This window comes from Seriola lalandi, unplaced genomic scaffold (genome assembly GCF_002814215.2).
Source record: "Seriola lalandi dorsalis isolate HSWRI2012SDOR001 ecotype SW California unplaced genomic scaffold, Sedor1 jcf7180002054948, whole genome shotgun sequence".
Classification (NCBI taxonomy): Eukaryota; Metazoa; Chordata; class Actinopteri; order Carangiformes; family Carangidae; genus Seriola; species Seriola lalandi.
Genome location: NW_019525499.1, coordinates 441,222 through 463,879, shown reverse-complemented (window position 1 = coordinate 463,879; position 22,658 = coordinate 441,222). Strand labels below are relative to the sequence as shown.

General features: G+C 39.8%; 1 protein-coding gene across 2 annotated transcripts in view; it reads right to left on the bottom strand.

Annotated features, from left to right (window-relative positions):
- The window catches only part of arid5b (AT-rich interaction domain 5B), a 76,477-nt gene that overhangs the window by 31,380 nt on the left and 22,439 nt on the right, over positions 1–22,658 (bottom strand). For both annotated transcript variants that reach the window (XM_023394407.2, XM_087170438.1), the window contains exon 4: positions 10,366–10,596. In XM_023394407.2, the coding sequence (XP_023250175.1) occupies positions 10,366–10,596 (231 nt within the window). The remainder of the gene's footprint in view (positions 1–10,365; positions 10,597–22,658) is intronic.

Below are 22,658 nucleotides of genomic sequence, written 5' to 3'. Positions count from 1 at the left end.
GCACAACAAAAATGCAACATTAAAAAGCTATTATCAGAAAAGGGAACATTTTGGCAGATATACGGCGGAGGGCAGCTCCCGCCATATGTTTGTGGAGACGGGCACAACAAGTCAGGTAGTAATTATCAATCATCATCAGGAGAACCTGTCAAAACGCTAGGACGGGCACACTCTGACTAGCGTTGCCATGGAGACAAGCCCACATCCCAGCAAGTGTGTGTTTACCAGGACATTAAAAATACTCTCCCATATTTTTATCTCACACTTATAAACTGTTCTTGTAGCTTCTTCAAGCCATGAGCGCTGTTGAAATGTGTAGGCCTATGTGTGTGTGTCTCTGAGTGTATGTGTGTGTGTGTGTGTGTGTGTGTGTGTGTGTGTGTGTGTGTGTGTGTGTGTGTGTGTGTGTTAAGGATTTCCTGCCAAGCCATACTAAGGAAAAAGATTTCTCAGGGATAGAGCGGAGGATAATTTTGGTTGAGGTTATGGTTTTTGGTTTTACACCGATCTCCTTGCCATCAGGATCAGGCACGTTAAGGGTTACAATTAGCAGATGGATATGTAAATGGAATATTCTCACCATAGTAATATTAAGATAAATGTCTGTCTGTGTGTGTATGTGCACATACATAATGCATTTGCCAGTAATGAGCTCATTTCTGTGACCATACTGTTGCTGTACACAGACTCTCCATTCAGACTGTCACTGTTAATATTCCTCAGCCGAGGAAAGAGGACATTCTCCCAAACCATCATGACTTTGTCAGTTTCAATTTTACACATACGTTTTCCCCTTTTTTGCATAGCCTACTACAATTTCCCTTTTAGATACACCAGATGCCTTCAAATCTAATTTCACTCCTCACCATACAGCCTTTTTCTTCTTCTTCTTCTTTTTTTTTTTTTTTTAAAGTGCTAGCATTTCCAGAACAGTGTACAGTTAATTGTGACTTTTCACAGAATCACACATGAGGAATGTTTCTGGAACATTTCCAAATGTTTGTCCAAGCGACCGCCATGCTTTCAGATGACAATCAATTTCCATGTGACCTCAATCCATTACCCTTCCAGGAATCAGGATTATTTTCACTTAAAACAACCTCTGAAAATTAAATACATAAGCAAGTAAACATGAAAGCAATTTAGGGAGAAACGGGTGTAAGTGCAGTATGAATTTTCCTGCTTTATTATGGCAGTCATTTGGAAAAAAAAAAAAAAAAAGGGTAGTGTTCTTAATTCATTATTTGTGCGCCGTTGTGCATGCTCCCCCTGGGGAGAAGCAACATTACTCTTTCATCAGATCAAATGAAGCGAAGCCGTGCCGTTCCAGGAAGAGCCAATTAAACTGTTCAAAGAAGTTTATTATTGCGACGGATTATGAAATCATTCTCATCGGATTCATTGGGGTGTGTGTTTCGACAGGGGTGTGAATGTGTGTACTTTACCACTGCGCAAACTCATAAAGGGCTGTCGACTCAAGCTTTCCATTTGCAAAGTAAATAGGAAATTATGGTACGCAGTCACAGTGTTACATGTTTTACAAGAGAAATTTCACAAACTCAATTTATAGTCAAAATAAGCCGTAATTACAGGGAGCAAATCGTTCCCCCAAATCTCTTGTTTTCTTCTTTCGTTCCCTCTCTCTTTCTTTGTTCTGTCCACCTCATGTGATCGCCTCATGATGGTAGCATCGCCTGTTAAGTACTTATTAACACACATCACATTCAAGACATGGCTGGGTTTAATCTTAACCCAGATCCTCTGACTGACACATACACTGAGGAATGCAATGACCTCTGACCCCTGGAGAGCTTAATAATTTCACCCTATTTAGCTCAACACACACACACACACACACACACACACACACACACACACACACACACACACACACACACACACACATATATATACACACAGTGTACTTGTACAATGAAAGAAAAAACTGTCCAGTGTTGGCTTAAGTCCAACAAGGCACAATATTTTTATTTTTCTGTGTAATAACTCACAGCTGTCTAGGCCAAAAATACAACAAATACACTACAACACAATAAAGGCTGTAATATCTGACGAGTGAACATGTCACTCCAGCTTTTCCTTGTGCCCAAGTGTTGGCAAGTGGCTTTTAATGTCTATTGTTCCAGGAGAGGAAATTAAAAAATAAATCCCATTTTCCAAAGAAATGTTAAGAGCATGCGGAGGGACTGTCCCAAATACGTACACACCCTGTTGTTCCAAGAGTGCCAAATGTAAAACAGAGTCAAAGTTATATAATGTGGAGGATTTGCTAAAAACGGGATAACCTTCAAACACTTCCACATCATTGATACTGACAGACTGCAGCAACAACTCAGTAGGACCGGGGCTTTAAAAAATACAGTATTTCAATTTGGCTTTTGAGGGAGAGAGGGAGAGAGAGAGAGAGAGAGAGAGAGAGAGAGAGAGAGAGAGAGAGGGACAGATAGAGGGAGGGAATGGGGGGGAGATGAAAGGGAGCAGTGGATAAGCTTCAAGGCTTATCCTATTCATTACTGGAGGAGAAAAAAAAAAAAAATCACAGCATCGTCCTATAAATAAATGAATGCCAGGATAAACACGGAGCCCATACATCAATAAAACATATGTATTCTAATAGATCACGCTCTACTTACACTTGATGGGATTGAATCGGCCAATGAGCCCAATCATAGGGACTTTATCATTTTGAAAAGCTACACAGCATTAAGCCATGGTGATTATAAATAATCATCATTCCCATAACAAAATAGGCCAATGGGTACTTTTATCTTTCTGTTCTTTTTTTTCTTGCTTATATGCTAATTTATTGCATTATAGGGATTTAAGGAGTTCATTCCAAAAATCTACAAATAATTTAAAGAACACAACACAACAAGCTCGCTCCTGTTCTTCCTATTTTATGGGTAAGTAGGTGCATAATTAAAAAGAAAAAAAGTTACACTTGTAAACAAATATCTAAAGCAGTTGCCAGCAGTGACACTGTTTAAGCAGACTCTCTCTTTTCCAAGAAATTTCGTCATCATTTTGGAAAAAAAAAAAAAAAAAGGAAATATCAATCAAAGTCATCACATACACTATAATCCTCGCTTTGCCAACGTCATCCATCAGCCGTGTAACAATGATTTTTTGACGTCACTTAAGCTACAAAAGCTCTTTTCAGAAACAACAGCCGACAACAAGCCTCAACCTGCAGACATGAGAACGATGCTTGACATTTAACGCAGCAACCGGGGCTACGAGGCTGCATTCATGAGCTGTTTCTACACCAGCCTCACTGGCAGAGACAGACTTTGTAAACAGGATCTACAGTTACACTGATGAGTCAGACCTGTTCACTCCAGGTTGCAACATGCTGTTCTATCATTTTTTATTAGGACCTGTATCACCAACTCACATCTGGGATTTTTGTGGAAATATGACTCACTTACAGCTACAAACCAACCAAATCTTTTTATCATGTAAATACAATCTTGCTCAAGTTAAACCTTGCTCATCGACAGTGACTCTTCCACGTTTGACAAGTGTATTAATGGAATAATCATCTAAGCCATTATGAACGAGGTCAACCCGGCCTGGCCAGCTGAAGTGCAAAGTAATTAATGACATGCTCTGCAGTTTATCAGAGTTTTAAATTACACAACTGCTTTGGAGAAGAAAAAAAATCTCTTATGCTAGCTTTTTTTATCTCCGGTGACCTGTCAAATTATTTGCACTTATTATGCCACATCTGTTAATCACTGACAACAAGACAAGTTTAGTTCATGCAGAACATATAACTGTTTATTTTCTGTGAGCTATATGTTATTTAACTATACCTTATATACTTCATAGGTTTATCTATCATTTACACTAAGCACCTTTATTATGATAGTCACATCCTGTGGCAAGCAGAAGCCAGAAAACTGTCTTCGTTCAAGGACACTCCAACATTCAAATATTTGAAAGTCTGCTGAAAATAAAAAACTGCATTCATGACTTACAGTGTGTTCACAGAAAACCATATATAACAGGATAATGTGAATTTTAATGTTACTCTCATTTAAAGTAGTTCACGTTTGGCGGATAACTCTGAAAAAGTGGGTGTCGTGGTGTCTGTACATGCAGCAGCAGGGAGAGATTTCAAAACAGTCACTGCTTGCAGCTGCAATAACATGAGATGTGTGACGTAAAGAGGTGACTAACTGTGTTGGATCACCTCAAGTATTTCATACTGTAGTGACATGAAAAAAAAAACAAAAAAAAACACAATACCTGCCTGAAAAGTAAGAAATCTCTTCATCTACAAACTTTAGGTTATCTCGGTAATATTGAATGTAAAATATTCAAGGGCAGACGTTTGGCTTTCAGGAGAAACTTAAAATATGTGAACGCTACTTCCTGCACCTCACATGATTTTATCAATCTAGAAGATAACATATTTTTATAACATTGGTAATATCCTGCTTCCCATCAAATGAATAATAAAAGAAAACATTGAGAATGCTGCATAAATAACTTTCACACTTTACGGGAATTATATCATATATCCGTTCTTTACTGTCTTATCTACTGTAGCTCGTATCATATTCAATATTTGATTTATGTGCAATTCTAGTGTTTTAGGGGAATATTGGCTGTATAAAAATATAGAGTTGATTTTTTTTTGTACACAAAAACATGCAGAGGAGATTACAATATTTTTTTAACCTAGAGGAGTGACTGCTGTGTTTCTCTCAGCGGGTCAGGAGTAGGTTGTATGTGGCCTGAGAGGCGAAACACAGGCAAAGAAAGTTAGCAAATAACTCACTAAGTCTATTGTTGTAAACGCACATGTTAATAATTGAAGGCGACTAAGTTGAGTATATCAACATTTTTATGACTCCTCTCATATCTAATCTGGATTTAGATTTGCTGGACTGTCAGAGGACTCTGTTTAGAGAGATTTTAGTCGTCTAAATTCTGTGATTTGCACTCAACACAACATATAAATCCTTTATATGTCGATACTTTAAATGAAGTAAGAGTATGCCTGGGTGTTCTTTCTTCCTCTACTAGTCAATTATCCCTGATCAGCACTGCTTCTCAGAAACCTTTGCACTGGAAATAACAGGCCCAGACCTCTGAAAAGCTTATTCATCTCCCTGCTCTCTGTTTGCTTATAATTGATAAGCAGCAGTGCAAAGGAATGTGTGAAGAGCTGGGGTGTTGCTAATGACATAACAGGGAATAGCCGAGAAGTTCTGCTAATGCTAATGCTAACGCTGCTGAAGCCAGTGGAAGACGGTGCTTTTAGTCAAAATAGCAGTGTGGCATTAACTCTGTCTGTGTATAGAGCAGTAAATAAGACACCTCCTGATCACAGTGCATTAAGGCTACTCATACAGAACGACATGTTAAGTTATATGGTGTGTGTGTGTAGCCTGCAGTGTAAAAATGTCTATCTTTCATTTCTTGTAAAAGCCTCATTTTACAGATATGTAAGGACATGACAGCGTGCAATATAAGTGGCCTTTCACTGGATGTTCAGTACATTATACTGACTATACAGTCCATGTCCTGATTATGAAATCTGACTATAATGCTACAATATGTGCTCCTTTCTCCTCTAAATTCCCGCTCTATGGCCTCTGTATACCATGACATATGGACGATGAAAAATTCATGGGCTGGTGGTTAACACAAATCTGCAGTGGAGATGGGAAAACATGAGCTTAGCAAGCAATTTGCCTATTACATTAACAGACGGGGCTGTCATGGGATGATACTGGCGTATGCATATTTCATCTAATCTGATTTCATGTTTAAAGAGCGAGCGAGAAAGTGGTTCAAGTTGTGGAAACAATGACATCATACTGTATGGTCGTCTGGTGACCCAACCCAATCAAGCAAGCAGGACTGAATGTTTTTTAAAGATATTATCTCAAAGTTCAGGGCTAAGATTTTAGCATGTTTGCTGCTTTTTACCTTTCACTTTCCCTCATGTCGTCTTCTTCTCTGGTACAGTTTAATTTTCAGTATCAGTTTCAGTGAGAAGACGTTTGACCAAATAGGAAATCACCCTCGTAAATACACATGAAGCACGACCAAATGCAGCCGCAGATGTACAAAACTATCACACACGCACCACATTACAAAAATAGACTGTTAAATTCTGTTTATGATCAGTGCATCTGGACATTGTTAATATATTGAAGCAATAAACTGTTTGTTATACTGATCCCACCCTGGAGGATTACAGAAACTGATTCCTAAGCATTGCACTGGAAATGTTTCTTTTTAATAAAAATCAAACCAGCGCCGAGTGAGAGATATTTCAAACAAAACACACTGAGCTGAGCATGAAATATATAGTTTCTGTGCTAAGGAAAGAGACCTGGGGAATATAGGACAAATGAGAAAGAGCAGGGGAGGTGGTGGGCTGGGGGGGTGCAGCTCTTCTTAACTGCTTTGCCTCAAACATGATTGCCTCACTAACTTTCAAAAATACTGTTGATTTAAGCAATGTGCACACACAGGGTGTTAGGTTTCTGAAGGGGGGGGGGGTAGGAAGGTCAGCAGTTTGGGAGCATAAACTTCGGAATCAGAGAAATTGGGAAAAATGTTGATGATAATATTTTCCCGAACAGACGGCCAAACGAGCGGCTGTCAAGACGCTCCGCAGCTATGCGTTGCACATCTTGTTTAAATATATGATATGCGGCACCTCTGTGTCGAGCTTACAAATGTTTACGTTATTGCTTCGTAGCACACACACACAGTATCCCTGCCAAATGAATGTGAGTAATACTCAACAGAACTATGCCAGCTAATAACAAAACCTTGAACCTTGTCATCTGTCATTCAGTGCTGCAGAGGCCAGGCCCACTCAAACTATTTCTGGCTTTTTCACACAGCACAGGAGCGTCAGTAATGCCAATATTATTATAGTACAGTTGAGTATGTAACACCTCCTTTATATAAGAGCTTGTTTTTCATTCAGCACATCAGCGAAAGAATATTTGTACCAAGGAGGTCTTCGGCACAAACTTTTATTTCCTTTTCTGCGATTGTGCTGTGGCGATATTACATTCCTCCTGGCAAGAAATTAAATTGGGGACACAAAGTAGCACGGGTATAATCAATCCATGCTGGCAGAGAATGCATGATAATTATAAACAAAAACTGTGTCATTCCCCATGAGGGAAGCAGCTGCAGGGGTGACAGGCAATGCTGAACATGAATATGGATCACAGGACTAAAGATCTGGTAACTGACACAACTGCAGTTTTGCTCAAGCTGGCTCCCAAGGAAAAGGATGCCAGTGGTGACGCGGGCACACACACACAAAAAAAAAAAAACAACAACAAAAAACCTGAATATAGATGAAGTTAGATAAAGAACAGTCTCTGATGACTGTCACTGTCACACCAGGAAGGACCTTACATCATCCAGTAAAAGTCAGAGCAAATACTGAGGATGTCAATGTCATTATGTAAACAGGAGCACGCCGACGTTTCATTACTCACCTCCAAAAATACAAATAAATCAGAATGAGATTTAATTGTATTTTTGTGCATGCTCAAATAAAAAAAGAACATATGCTGCTGATTATATAATAAATCTGCACAATGATTATGATGTAAATACACCTACTGTAGTGTTGAATTCATAACCAGGCTACCAAGAATAGACTGGATTTCACCACCCAGCTTTCATCTGATGGCTGCAGTTCACACCATACTGTACCAACAGGCTGGCTGAAACTTTGCAATAGCACTTTTTTTCTTTCTTTCTTTTTTTTGCCTGAGCCCTCCTCGCCTTCTCTACCCCCCGAGGTAGCTTGACACACTTTCATGAATTAGCCTAGACAAGACGGACGGCTATTAGAGCTGCCACAGCAGATTTGGCTGAATCCAAAAGGTCAGAATTAGCATTGAGGGAAGCATCGAAGAAAGTCCTAAAATTGTTCCCCAGATCAATTTTTAACTTTTTAATATTTCACAGCTGCCCAGTATTACTTCTTACATGTCCACAGTGCTGGTATTTATCCTAATAAAGGTGGATTTAATGTGGCATTTATAGCTGCTTTTTCATATGGAGCCCATAAATGGCAGAACTTTACTCAGCAGCTGTTTCTTCATACATATGTGCAAACATTCATCTGTGTGTTTGTGCCCAAAAGTAAGACGCCCTTGAGGCCTTAGTTCGCTTGGCAGAATGATGGAAATTACTTAGCTCTGCTGTTTTGAAACAAATCACAAACAAGTCTCCTAGCAGCAATTCAAGCAGAAATAAAAACCTGCTTCAAACCTAGTAAACCTTCATGTGAATAACATCAGAAATCTGGTTGCCTTAGTCAAAAAAAAAAAAGAAAAAGTAGAACTCCCTTAGGCTCTGAAAATAAACCTTTAGCTTAAATGTGGCTCACACAGGAATGGCATTATTGAGCCAAGTGAATGAGCAACAGCAGCCACAGGATGTTAGCGTTACTATTCATAACTTATTTTCCTATGCCTAAAACCGTTTTCCCTTCTGCTCTCACCTCTGCTGCTCTCTTAAAATGCAATTACCTACTGGTAAATTTACAGGAAAAGAAAAACAATGACTTTTGACCAGAGGAGCCGTTACTGTGAATGTCAAATTGATGTTGCACAAGAGCCCGCTGAGCTCCACTGTGCTACCAAACACAGGAAATATAAAGAGAGATGAATCACCATTATTCCTTTGTCTTAGCCCGGCTCGAGGTTAATAAAATGTCTGGGTTCATGAGCAGCGGGGAAAGCACAGTGAATGGCAAATAGACATGTTTCAGCACTTCAGACTTCATTCCTCACTGGAATCACAGAATGTTTTCTGTAGGTGTAACGGCGTTTGGATGGTGGTCGCTTCTGTTCGTACACAGACAGACCCCTCTGGGGACAAATGAACTGACTCTAAATGAAAAACTTATTGAAAAGCATATTGAAAAGCAAATGATGGTCAATTGTGTTGTATTGAATTTCACTTCTACTCTTGATTGACTAAACTAAAACAACATTGATCAAAGGCATGTTCGGTTTATATGGCTTCAGTCCATGTGGGGCAATGAAACGTCCAAAAGGATGAAGAGAAGAGCTGCAACATTAACAAGTGATGGAGGAAATGAAACCACAGCACACAAACTAATGATCTCTACACAAATCCAAATTACAGCTACAGACTTCCTCATATTGTTTAAAACTCCTTTGTCTGCCTTTTTTTTTTTTTTTTTTTACATCAAAGCCAAGTGACAGGTTGTATAAAAGACTGAGTTTGGGGATTGTTTAGAAGCTGTCCAGTAAATTTTGTGATTTTTATTTTTTTTATTTTTTCTTTAGAAAAACTGAAGGGTTATTTGACTTTGGAATGAAAAAATCTTTGTACTTCTTTAGCTAAATATAGCATTAAAAAAAAATATTAAATTTGGTGCAGCAGATTATGGCCAGTCTTTTTTCCATGCATTTTTCTTCCTTGTCAAAACCTTGTGCCTACATTACCCAAAATGCAATTTGACCACCGACAGTTCAGTGGAAGATTCAGGTGTGTTATGCCAGTAGCTGCTAACGTCGTGTAGCCTCAGGCTGCTAGCCTCAAGCAGAGGTGAGGAGCAGGTTACAGAGGTCTGGTAAGGTCACGTCTTTCTAACCCCACAATCTGCAGTTTTCATTTTTAAAACTTGTAGTTTTTAGACCCAACAGGCGCTGACTCAGGTGACATATCGTGCGGCTCCCTCTGGAGATTTGAGGGACTTTTTTCACACACTGTATGTATTAGTATTCCCCATTGCCTGTAAACTGGCTTTGATGTGTAAAATCAGTGCACTTGCCCTTTGAAAAACCCACTGGATTATGTGAGAAATGCATCATCACAAACCCTTAAAGCAGCACTGCTGTTCCCAGCTCATGACATACTGTTGTGTTGGAGATACATGTTTTCAGACACAGCAGCTGTATTTGGCCCAAATGATACACTTTTCTTTTCTGTTCTTTGCTCATTGATGGTCTTCATTTTGATAGGCAGCCCTTAAACAAATTAAAATTTTAAATGGACTCAGGTATTTTTTTCTGAAATGGAATGAAATCACTTGGCCCAAAAAGTGCAAACACTGTCCATTTTCCACTAAAAGCAGACTTGAACAAATGGTCAGGGTAACCAAAATGACATAATTGAAAGTTTGAGCTGAAACCTACTGTGAGAATGAGTTTTAAGTGCATGCCTACATTCAGAGCTCAGGACATGAGGAGTTTGATTCATGGGGCCATGTGCAACACTCCAAATGCCATAAACCACTGCCGCTGTAATGGCTGTGAGTATTTCAGATGAGCTAATATGATAACTTATCTAAAAGGCTACAATCAAATCCACACTCACCAAACTCGTCACAGATGCTCTCGTTCTGCAGCAGGGCGGGGTGTTCGAAGGTGTCCCGGCAGTACAGGATCCTCGTGTTCCCGCCCAACGCAGCGATGCCGCCCAGCGCCAGCACCGTGTGGTCTATGAGCAGAGAGGACGGCTGCTCTCTGAGCCGCGCCAGAACTGAGCGGTAGCGGCAATACTGGGGGTAACTGAGGACCAAAACCTTCCGCCCATCCTCCTCCTGGCCTGAAAAACACACACAGAATACAGACAGAGGTTTAGAGGGTCCACAGAGATGAGTTTCATTCATCATTCAGCAGGGAATTCTTTAAAGGGAAACAGAGAACGTTTTGTTTCTCAAGTGCTCCTGTAAGATTTGAGAATGGCACCACTTAATTTTACAGGACACACTCATTCTTCCATTTCTGTTCACATTTTATTACTTTACTCTCTCTCATACATCATTCTTTAGCTGCTATTATATTCTGACTCATCTGCTGCCAGTGTAAGGTGAATACGGTCCTTTTACTCCTCACCACTGGCCTTAAACTGTAAGGTTTCCTGTAACCTGTGAATGAGATCTTGGACTTTACATAAATTCCTTTTGTAAGTATGAGATTAAAGGTAAATGTGAGATTTTTTATGTATATTTTACTAAAAACTTTATTTATTTTCAATAATCCCTAAACAGTAATACCTCTCTGCTACATGTTAATTCCTCCAGTATCAACCTTGATTTTGGAACGGTTGAACTCTCATGCTACCCGATATATCCTGTCACAATGACGTGTGTTTCAGGAAATGCGTGACATTAAGGAAGCAACATTTTGTGACACCGCTTTCACTCTGACTTTTAATAGTTTCTTAGTGTAAAGTCTCACACCCTGTCCTATAATAATAATGTATACATGTCTGCTGTGCATATGACATATGTGGTTGGGCTGCATGTCTGAGATTCATGACATGCACTGCTGTTAGGCTGACAAGAGGAATGTCAAGAGCTACATGCCAGCTATTTTGTTTGACAGGGTTTTTTAAATTTATTTATTTATTTATAAACAAGCAAGTTCCTAGTGGGAAATCCTCAGCAATTTAGACAAAAAGTGTGTATATGTGTGTGCGATGTGCTCCTGACTGCTGACCTTGTCACCCACCAATCACCTAAATGTATAAAGCTACTGATACCTGCTGGGAAATTATGAGAAAAACAAGCAATAACAACTAAAGTAAAGTAGTAATCTGGCAACGCTGCTTGATGACACAGCTCGCTGTTCCTCTCAGGCAGTAGTGAAACCTCCCATCAGCGCACTGGCTTTACCACCACCTTGGCGGTGTTGCTTCTGATGTGGGTGTGTGATTAGTATTCCACTGACAGGGTGTAAGTTTGATTAATGCATTATCACCTGCGACAGCTAACTGGCAAAGAAACATTTTCCATTATTTGGAGAACCTCAGGACAGGAAGTAAAGCCTGAGCTGAAACAATAAAGTACCATAAAAGCCAGGAGGATGTACTGATAGACAAATCAAACTGCTAATATTACACTGATACCACGTCAGAGTCTATTGCCGTGCTGAGAGCTCGGTGAGGCTGTTATGTAGGTACAACTGTGCTTTGAGTTAAATGTGAAGTTCTTGTTCAGCATGCATAATGTTTGACAGGAGTGTTTTGGGAGTAGGTTTGCTAGTATATATTCACAAACCAAAGTACCAGATAAACAGAGATTTTGACTTGTGCTGATGGTGCCACGGTAAATGAGCGTTAAGGGATCACCAAAGTTTTTGCATTTCATCCAGAGGGGAACATGAAAGTCTGCAGCAAGTTTCATCACAATCCATCAAATAGTTCTTGAGATATTTCAGTCCGGGCCAAAACACTTTCATCCCTGAGTAATAAAAATACCATAAACTCACTGTTGAATAGTTGCCACAGAAAGTATGCTGTTATTATTGCAACTTAAAACAGTTGCAAATACAAGTGTCAAACAAGTTACTGCAGGAATGTTTAAGAGAATTAAGAGATTAATGAAAAACTATGCTCTGGTTGCAGATACAGGACTTAACATGATAAACTAAGTGCTATTGATAATATCTGTTCAATACCTGCCTCGAACCAGCAGACTATACATTTTATTAAATGTGGCCACTTTATTTTGCTTCAATAAAAACCTGTTCTCACAGTATGTCAGCTTCTGTATGTGGAGTTGATGCACTAACACAGAGTTAGCTGCAAAAGGCCACAGGTTACTATAGGTTGCAGTTCTTATGCAGACCTTCTCTCCTGCCACCCACATAACAGAAATATAATTTCTAATTACATGTCCAATTATTATTTTTTATGCACCAGGGGATGGAACTGGGTAAATAAAGCACTGAAGGAAATAAATACTATTGAGCTCATTTGAAGGTTCAGAAAATACATTTCCCAATTTTTAAAGATGATATTGGATTACTAAATCTGATTAGTTTTATCTGCCAATAAAAGTAAACAAAACTGAAAGGAAATGATCTTACTATGACACTATGTAGTACAACTTTGCATGACATGTAACAGTATACACAAAGAGATAACACATAATATAATATGATACAGGCCAGCAGTCCATTATTGTTTTCACTATCGATTAGACTTTCAATTATTTTCCCCAAGAACCGATTAATTGTTTAGTCCATGAAATGTCAGAAAGTACAAAAGAAATGCCACAGTCATAATTTCCAAAAGCCAACATGGACATTTTCTAAAGCCTTGTTTTATCTGAGCAACAGTCCAACAAGTATTCAGTTTAATATGATAGAGGACTAAGAAAACCAGCAAACACTCACATTCAAGAGGCTGAAACCACTGATACAAGATAATAAACTATGGTGTCACTGGTCCAAAGCTCCCATGGGTATTAACCTGAGAATGTGACCATAACAGGTTTCTAATCTTGTGATTATATGATAAGAAAATGACTCATGACCTCAGCAGGGGTGATACAACACAGGACAATACAGCACAGTGATTTGAAATTGGCCCAAATCATAACACACGGACAATCTGAGCATGTGCATTGTTCCTTAAAGCTTCAGTCAATGTCACATTTCGTGGACTCATTCGCTCTTATAAACTGTTGTCTGAAAGGAGAGAGCTAATATTTTCCTAGCTTACAAAGCTGACTACACGGTTCAACAGCTGATGGAGCGGAGTCAGACAGTTTGAAACATGATTTTTATATGAATTATTCACCGTGCTGTCCGCTCTTACAAAGCCCTTGGACAGGACATTCATGGGAATTTCTGCTGGTAAGTTAATATTTCAGGGGAGGATAACTAGCCAGCATTTCACCTTGATGTACAGTCAGTTTTAACAGGTCCATTCAAAAAATTTATTTTTCCTTTTTTTTTTCTTTGCTGTTATTTTATCAAACTGGAGGCTGATAAAAATCACTGAAATGTGCAGCAGAAACAGGCCAGAAAGGACAGAATTCATGACATATTTACAGCAGCTGCATTCCCGACAATCAGCGCAATTAGTTCCACTGTACTCCAATATGACGACCACTTCAAAAGAAATTATTAAAGCCATTCAACCAGCACACACACACACACACACACACACACACAGACATAGACAGCATATGCAGAGGTAGGAGCCACAAAGCCCAGAGATGTATAATCACACATATTCCTGCATACATGCACAAGCATATCACGCTGCGGACACACACATTCATCAAAGATTGCGGCAGTTGTCGTGTGCAATTACAGCTCAGAGGTAGGGCAGGCTTTGTTTCCAAATGTCAGGGATTTTATTGTAAGCGGTCACCGTCAGACCTGCTCTTTCTCCTGAGGACCCTCACAGCATTTCACTTGATTAGATTCAATTTGGAGAGAGAGCTGCAGGGCATTAATAATGGTACAAAGGCGTTGTAAAGTATGCATGTCAGGGTGTGTGTGTGTGTCGGTGCGTGTAATGTACATTGAGTGTATATAGACTTTAAAAATTCCTTTTGTTCTTACAGCCCGACCTTTCAGAATAAAGGACGTCCTTATCTGTACGCAAGCTTTCTAATTGGTTTGGGCTGCGGCTGCATCACTGGAGAGCTGGAAGACACAGTGAGAACATTATGCAATTTGTCTCTCTCTCGCTCTTCTCTCTTGCTGGACCTCTTTTCTATTTGTCCTTCTGTCTGTCTGTCTGTCTGTCTGTCTGTCTGTCTGTCTGTCCTGGCGGAAGTATAGCGTGTTGATCAAACAGCTGTGGCGCGGCAGATTATTTTCAGAACACGCTGTAAAGCTCCTGACCTCATAAACAACAATAGTGTCAGGGTCATAACTGCTCTACGGGACAGCTGACGTTACAACCACTCAGCCAGTGCAGCACTCAATAAACTCTATTACAGTACAACATACAGTAAACCCATGAAGTCCACCAACAGTTAAGCGATATATTTATGACCATACATTTCATGATCTGTGCCCCGTGCTTGTCATGGTTAGTAATATTAGTTGTATAATGTCTTGTGTGGCTCTTTCTAAAAAAAAAAAAAAACTCTTCACAATACAAACTCATACCAGAGAGTCTGTGTTACAAACTGGAGAGGGAGGGGGGGCGTGGATTATAAATGACATGGGGTTTTACGAGCTAAGAGAGCCCTATTGAAAGATGCTATCGAGTTGCTTTATGTAGGATCCAGTGTTTTTGGAGCTTGACTCATCCTAGGGATTAAAAGTCAGAATATTTCGACCCCTGTTGCTTCAATTTTGTCCGCTCTTTTTTTTTTTTCTTTTTAAATCCTAAAGTCTCTTGTTGAGTCCCGCGGCTTTGTATTAATCTAATGCTAAACTTCAGGAGTACCGCCTTAATCTGTGTTGCACTTCTATTATCTTAAATGGTTTACAAATAACAAAAAAGGAGAAAATACAAATAGATAACAGATGTATGATACGATCAGAGGGCTGCAGTGCAGAACAGGGTAAGAAGATGAACAATATGTGCTGTACAGGTGAGATGTCAACTGTGATTTAAAAGCACAGACACATTTCTGACATTATAGTGATGCATACAGTTTTGGAGCTAAAAATAGAAATTCTTGTTCCGACATTTTTATTTAGTTCCTGTCAGACAGACAGACAGGCAGACAGACAGGCAGACAGGCAGACAGACAGGCAGCCCGCATCAGTTCAGCTGAGCTTTGTTTTTGTTTTTTTATTGCTTCTACGTGTGACTTTTAGTTTGTTATTTTAAAATCAGTTAGCTAGCATGTACTGATGGTTGGTTGACAGAAGCAAATGTAGGAGTGATATTATCATACGTTTTGTCTCATTTAAGAGTCTGGAAGAGGAACTTTGTTCGAGCTGTAGACACGTCACGGGTGACTGAGAAGCTCAAGTAAAAAGTACATTACAATAATGCGACCAGGATGTGACAGAGGCATGGATGAGTTTCACTGTGTCTAGAGATGACAGGATAGATCTGATCTTACTAACATCCCAGAGATTAAAGACGTGTGACTGAACCAGTTTTCTAATGTACTTTTTTATTTTAATATGCAGGAATTATGTGACAAGAGCGAGAGAACAAAGCTACTGAAGTGCATGTGTGAGCGTCAGGACCAATGATTTAAAGGTATGTTTCTTGAGGTTCGAGCCACCCACTGATGTCTGGGAGACAATTATATAAAAAGAATGGTCTGTTAAAATCACTTGAGGCTTGGAATACCTTAACATGACATCAGTCAGGAAACACATTACTGAGAGTAGCTTTCTGTTTCTCATTCAGAGAAACATATTAGTGTTTCAGGTATTGTTTTGACCAACGGTGGCATTAAAGAAACTGTACAATGAATCAATACAGGATGTTACTGCTGTGGTTTTGTAGGATTGTGCTTTGCTATGAATCGTGACCCAAGGGATACGACGGATGCCACACAAATGAAAGAGGAGAGAAGCCAAAGAAAGCTGTATCTGTTGATTTTCTGAAGACAAAAGCATACAAACATCACTGAGCAATATTGCTCTTCCTCTTCTTTTCATCAAAACCTTTACAAGCAGAGATGTGGAGCAGAGCGCAAACAGTGAGCAAAATGAATAATTCCAGTGCAGAGCTTTTGTTTTGCTGATTTGAAGACGTGAAATAAAACAACTGTAAAAAGGGATCATACTGCTGCTGTTGATTGTACTCATTTCCTGGCTTCCAGGCAGCCACTGTTTTCTATTCAGAGCAGTATGACTTGCAGAGCCTTTTAAGTTCCTAATAATACATTTGGTGCTGCGTTAAAGAAAACAAGAAAATTTGAGAGTCGCCTGCCAAACAGCAACTTTTTAATGCCAAACTCATATCATCCTTTTCACAACATCTGTGCCGGCTTCCTGCCCCGTCCTCCAAAAATCTGATTCCTCTCAAAAAGCCTCGAGAATTGAGATGCTTTTAGCAGCTGACTTTTAAATTCTTGAATTTCCCTCGAACACATCGATGCGTTTCAAAACAGACAAATCACTCACAAATGCACATGAATAATAGCTGGTTTTAAGTCTCTGTAAGTTGATATTCTTACTGTGCTGACATGAAATGACACCAGTGCTGAAACAATTATGTTTAAGTGACTTATTGTTTTTCTGGTTCCAGCTTCTCAAATGTGAAGATCTGCTGCTTTTCTTGTAAGAAAATATCTCAGGTATCCTCAGATGAGAATATCTTTGCGTTTTGGTAAAAAAAAAACAACAAAAAAACCCCAACAAAAAACAAACAGACATACAAACTTGGGTTTGAAATGGTGAAGGACATTTTACACATTTCTCTTTTCATTTCCTGTAGTTGTGAAATAACTGCTCAATTAATCGCAAAAATAATCAAGAGAATGATGAATGATAAAAAATAATCACTAGTCTCAGCCCTGAATGAAACCACCGAGACATGATGGTGTTGCATGTTTAGGAAAAAGTTTGTGATGTATAGGAGAGTCACAGTTAATGAGCCAAAACTTGCAATAGTAACAGTATAGTCCTTTAAAACATGTTAAATGGGGAATACTGCACTAATGTATCAGACTACACTGTAAACGACACTGCTGCTGCAGTCCACAGCGGACTGGGAAAGTCATTAGCTACAGTGGCTGGCATGAGACACTCTGCACAGTAAAAACACAGATCTCAATCTACTCCAACATAGTAAAAGCAACATGCTGTAATATATGTGCGCAATTTTTGGTTCATAAATATGACAAAATTATATTTAACAGCACAGCGTGGATGCGATATTTGTGGGAGAAACGTTCCAGTGAGCCAGCTCTTCCTCTGAGGAAAAACTCAGCGCTCAGTGAAAAGGGAAGTGAGCAGACTGTAGTGTAACGCAGCCACACTGTGTATGAGAGAAACAGGAGTGGAAATAAGTATGATGAGAACAGGCTCTGACACTATATTAAAGAATTAAAGAGTATTTTGTGCAATTACACCAGAGGAAAAATTTCTGTTTCTCTTCCATAACAAGCATGATAAATTACTCGTCATAATCAAAATCTCAGAAATGCTGCGTACGGCATGAAAGTCATTAATTGTGGTTGAAGCAGCTGCTCCGCTGGATGAATAGCTACTACAATATTAGATGAAACATCACTGTTATCATTGAATTTCAAAACAGAAAAATGAAAAAAAAAAAAAAAAAAGGTCTGAGATCCTCTGTAGGAGAATTTCTAGCAGTGGCTACGTCGTAATATGAGGCCTGGTGACAGTTAAAAGCAGATCTGTGCTGGCTAATTAAAAACCAAATGTGACTCAAGTAAACTGTGTCATTTACATTCAACCAGGCTTAAAAATATTCAAACTGCCCACAAGCTCTGACAAGATCTCTCAGGCAAGTGTGCTCATTTCTCTTGTCACAGACGAGCAGGAAAAAGCTGAAAACCATTACTCTCATGCTTGCTCTCTGTCACCCGCTGAAGTCCTTAAATCACTCACTCGGCTCAAATTTGCTGTTGTCAACATTTCCACATTATCTGCTCGGCCAAGGAATTTACTGGATCCCCCTGCTGCTTTTGTGGGGTTGGCAAGAAATGGCAAGGCATGTAACCCAGAGCCAATAATGTCACTTTCATATTTGATGTTTTCTTTTGTTTTTTGCTTTAACACTAGTTGTAACACCAAAATAAGTCCAAAAGCTTTAAGGCAGAAAGTAACAGAAAAGATGGATAGAAGAGAGAGAGAAAGGGAGAGAGGAGAAGGTTCTCGTTTGGTATTCTCACTCCATCCTGCGGGCCCTCCACTCTGTGCTCCGTATTGATCTCCGAGGTTGCCCTGTTTCCATTTAACCTCATAATATATAACACATCTCTGATTCATCCGCCTCTTCTCTCTCTCTCTCTTTCTCTCACACTTCTCAATGACGGGACATGACACTGAGAGGGGGCCATATAAGCAGCAGCAGGCGCCCGATCTGGCTATTGGTTTCATGTTATTGAAATCTGACCAAATAAAGAGGGAACAGCATCTGTCAATGACACCAAATGGAAATGATGCGTGGGGTGGGTGGGTGTAGGGTGTAGGGTGTATGGGGGGGGGTGGTGGAGTGGAGGCGTCACACTCGCACCAGAGGCAACCTTGTGTTTCCTACCAAGAGAGAATTACATAAAACAATGAAATAAATTCAGAGAATTTGCATGATTCACTGCTCGCCCAATCTGTGAATGACTACACCATCTTGAATAAAACAAAATGTGCTAGAACATTTCGCTAATTACAAGATAGTCTGTGCTGTAAACAAAACCCCATTAATCACACGCAGGATGCCGCATCAATAAATCACTACATTGGGGTAAAACAAAGCAAAGTAATCACACAGTGTGTCACCGTCACTCAGCTTATTTTGATCAAAGGGAGCAAAACTCGATTAATATTTCAGATTTACTTTATAGATCTGCATAGAGGAACATACTGTGTTTGCAAATGACTCAGCGGCCGTCCGTCATCAGCATCACATCAGTCACACACACTGACTCGCCTTTCCCCTGTTCATCATATCAGCTGCAAGCTGTGCTCATATATACCAAACACACAATGCACACAACACACCATTTAAAGGGATACTCCGCCTAAAATCAACCCTCTGACTATCTAATTGAACTGGGCAATATAAATATGACTGGAGTCAATATCAAGAATTAATTTCCACATACCACATTCATATTAATATCTTCCATATGTCACATATAAATAATAAAACTGATGATCGAGCCAATTAACTCTGCTCTGTTAGGCATTACATCAGACAAAGCTCTTCCCATGTGCTAAGGCTGCACTAATCAATATTTTATATTAACAATGGATCAAATGACTATGTGTATTGTTAAAGGAGTCGCTCATAGTGATGAACCATCACCTGAGTCTGTCGGTCCCATCAGCATCTTTTCATTGTTGTGGTTTTAGGGCCCACAAGTTAACTGTTTTGGTTCACTGTTACTGCTCTCTTCAACCTCATTTCCAGCAGCAGCAGCAGCTGTTTGCACCAAAAACCCCACCACTGCACACAGCACCAAACAGCAGATAGCATGGTGTGATGTTCTTCTCACGAGTTGGTGGAGACCAACATAGAGTTGGAAGACAAGTGAATATAGGAACAACATTCATCACGTGGCAGGAAACATAACTCTACATGAATGCTAACGTTGCTCTGGGTGTATAAAGTGCTGTTTGCTAACAGGCTTTAATATATCAGTGTTCTGTTTATGGGTCATTTTACTCCCAAGTTTTCAATTAATATTTGTTCAAAATCATTAATTTAACAGCATCACTTTGTAAAACAATAACAATTTATTGGAACATTTGATTTCTATGATCGGTTTTCGGTGGAAAACAGCATCAAAGTGTAGAAGCAGCAGCATAATCTTTTGTTCATTCATAAAACTCACTATGTTCCAAACAGATTTAAATTTTAACACAAGTCTGTCAAACATGGCTGTCTCCAGTTTGAATTTTTTGTTTATTGAGCAAGCAACTGTTTATCTGTCAAACCCAGGAGCAATTTCAGACCAATAAACAAGTGGGAGGCTGGTTTGTCAGACGACTGGGACACTAGCAGTGTATTTAGACATATTATGGTTAAATATGAATGTTGGGGACACACTGAGATTATGAATGGAAGCAGGAGAAGTGGTTTGTGCTGGGGGAATTGTTTGAGAAGTTTCTCTGGGGGGGAATCAGCTGATCTGTCGCTGTCTATGATAGAAACATTTTCAGGTCTGATATTGAAAATATCAGAGCATCAGATACAATGGGTGGAGTATGACTTGTCTGTTGCTAATTCTTCTAAGAGAATCATAGTCTCACAAAAGGGCACAAACACCCAGAGGAAATGTTCTATTGAAAGTGTACAGAGGACAGAGAGAGGCTAACACAGAGAGAGAGAGAGAGAGAGAGAGAGAGAGAGAGAGAGAGAGAGAGAGAGAGAGAGAGAGAGAGAGAGCCCTCCATGCATGCTGGCTCCTGTTCTTAATTATAGTAAAGCACTAAAGTGCCTCATTCATTTCAGCAGGGTGGGGCAGCGGCCTGTGATAAAGAAAAAAACAAAAAAAATAAAACGTTTATATAATTTTCACCTCAATTTATTCAAGTGTGCAGCACAAAGATTGAGGACACAGCGATGCATACAGAAGACATGTGCATGTGCACACATACATGCACACACACACACACACACACACACACACACACTCAACTAGAATTCACCCTCATAAGGAGTGTACACAAACAAACACACACACAAACACACACACACACAGACACACACACACATAAACATGAAGAAAATTCAACTTCCCTCAGTTTAATTCCATCCCAGATGTTCTTGTGGTTGACGGGGGGGGGGGCTGTACCACATTTTCAAAAACACACACCCATATTAAATGTTTTCAGTTAAACAGAGAAGGGAAGAGAAGAGAAAAAAGAAAAGAAGAGAAGAAGAAACAACACAAGCACTTTCCTCCAGTTGATTTATGTGATTCTATTACATTAAACATTCTTTCCCCTGAGCAGGCTCAGCTCCCTAGCAACCATCGCTCGCAGCCCTAATGTGTCTGGCACGGGGCCAGGGAAAGCTGCCTGCCTTATTGATTGCCAGATTGAAAAGTTTGCATTTAATAGGTCCTGTAATACATGAAGGAATTATTCAGAGAGGCTCCTTGTCAAAAACCCAAATTGGTTCCTTAGACTATCAAAAAACAAGGGGGCCTTGTAACAAATGAGCTATCAGAAAGCCCCAATGGGCCCCTTTTGAGCCTGGGATGAAATTATACGTAGATTTGGCCCCTCAAAATTATCACAGTCATGAGGAAGGAAAGCTGAAGTCATGATTACTACAAGGTTAGAGGCCACGTTGTCACTTAAGATGAGAAAGACAAGTTTGTGCCATGTTGATCCCCTTTTGTGTAGTGATGGATTGGCCCTAAACACTGTTCGCTGTCTGGTCCCCGGCTGCATCCTGACTAATGAAAGACTACTGCTGGGTTTTGGGGGTCAATCCACTTATGGCGCAGTCAATTCTGGGAGTAAAAACAAGCTGCTCTGCAAGAACCCAAAATGTGCAAATACCACAGGGAGAAAATTTAATCAACTATCTTTGGTTGCAGAAATGCAGCTGCCTTTTGACTACACAAACAAGAGAAACTCTCTCTCCATGTCCCTCTCGCTTGCCTCAAACAAGCCTAAAAGCTTTTACACCCAGGTGATGATACTCTATCTGCTATGACGGCCACTCTCATTTGTCACGCAGCTCTGTCCGACACAAACTCAATTGAGCAGCTGTGATCAGAGATCTCAGAGGTTGTCACCCAAAGAGAGGAAGAGGGATACATAGTTTCCTCTACTCAACAACCTGTATTAGATAGCGTTTTCAACCCCACACATCCTCCTCCTTCAGAATTAAATGGATGACATGTTTGGCTTTAAATGTATCTTTAATGGGACAGCAAGTTCCCATTTGAGTGAGTTCTGCGGGAAGGTTAGAGCAAGAGAGGGAGAGGGAGAGAGAGAAAAAAAAACATCTTATCAGGAGATTGGGAATTGGGTCAGGCAAGGAATTACATGCCATTCTGGATCAAAGTTGCTGTGTGTATTTCCTCAAAGAAGGGCCCCTCATTATCAACTCAGACTTATTTCTCAGGGTGTATACTGTGTAAAAGGAAAAAATGATTTAATATGTTTTCAGTAAAAGAATGAAGCGAAAAGAAAAAGCAGGAGGAGTGGGGGGAAAAGAATAATACTGAAGGCTATTTGGGACAGGCATGTTTCCCAATGGTAAAACTGTAATGAGAAAGAGAAGAGAGGGAGGGAGGGAGG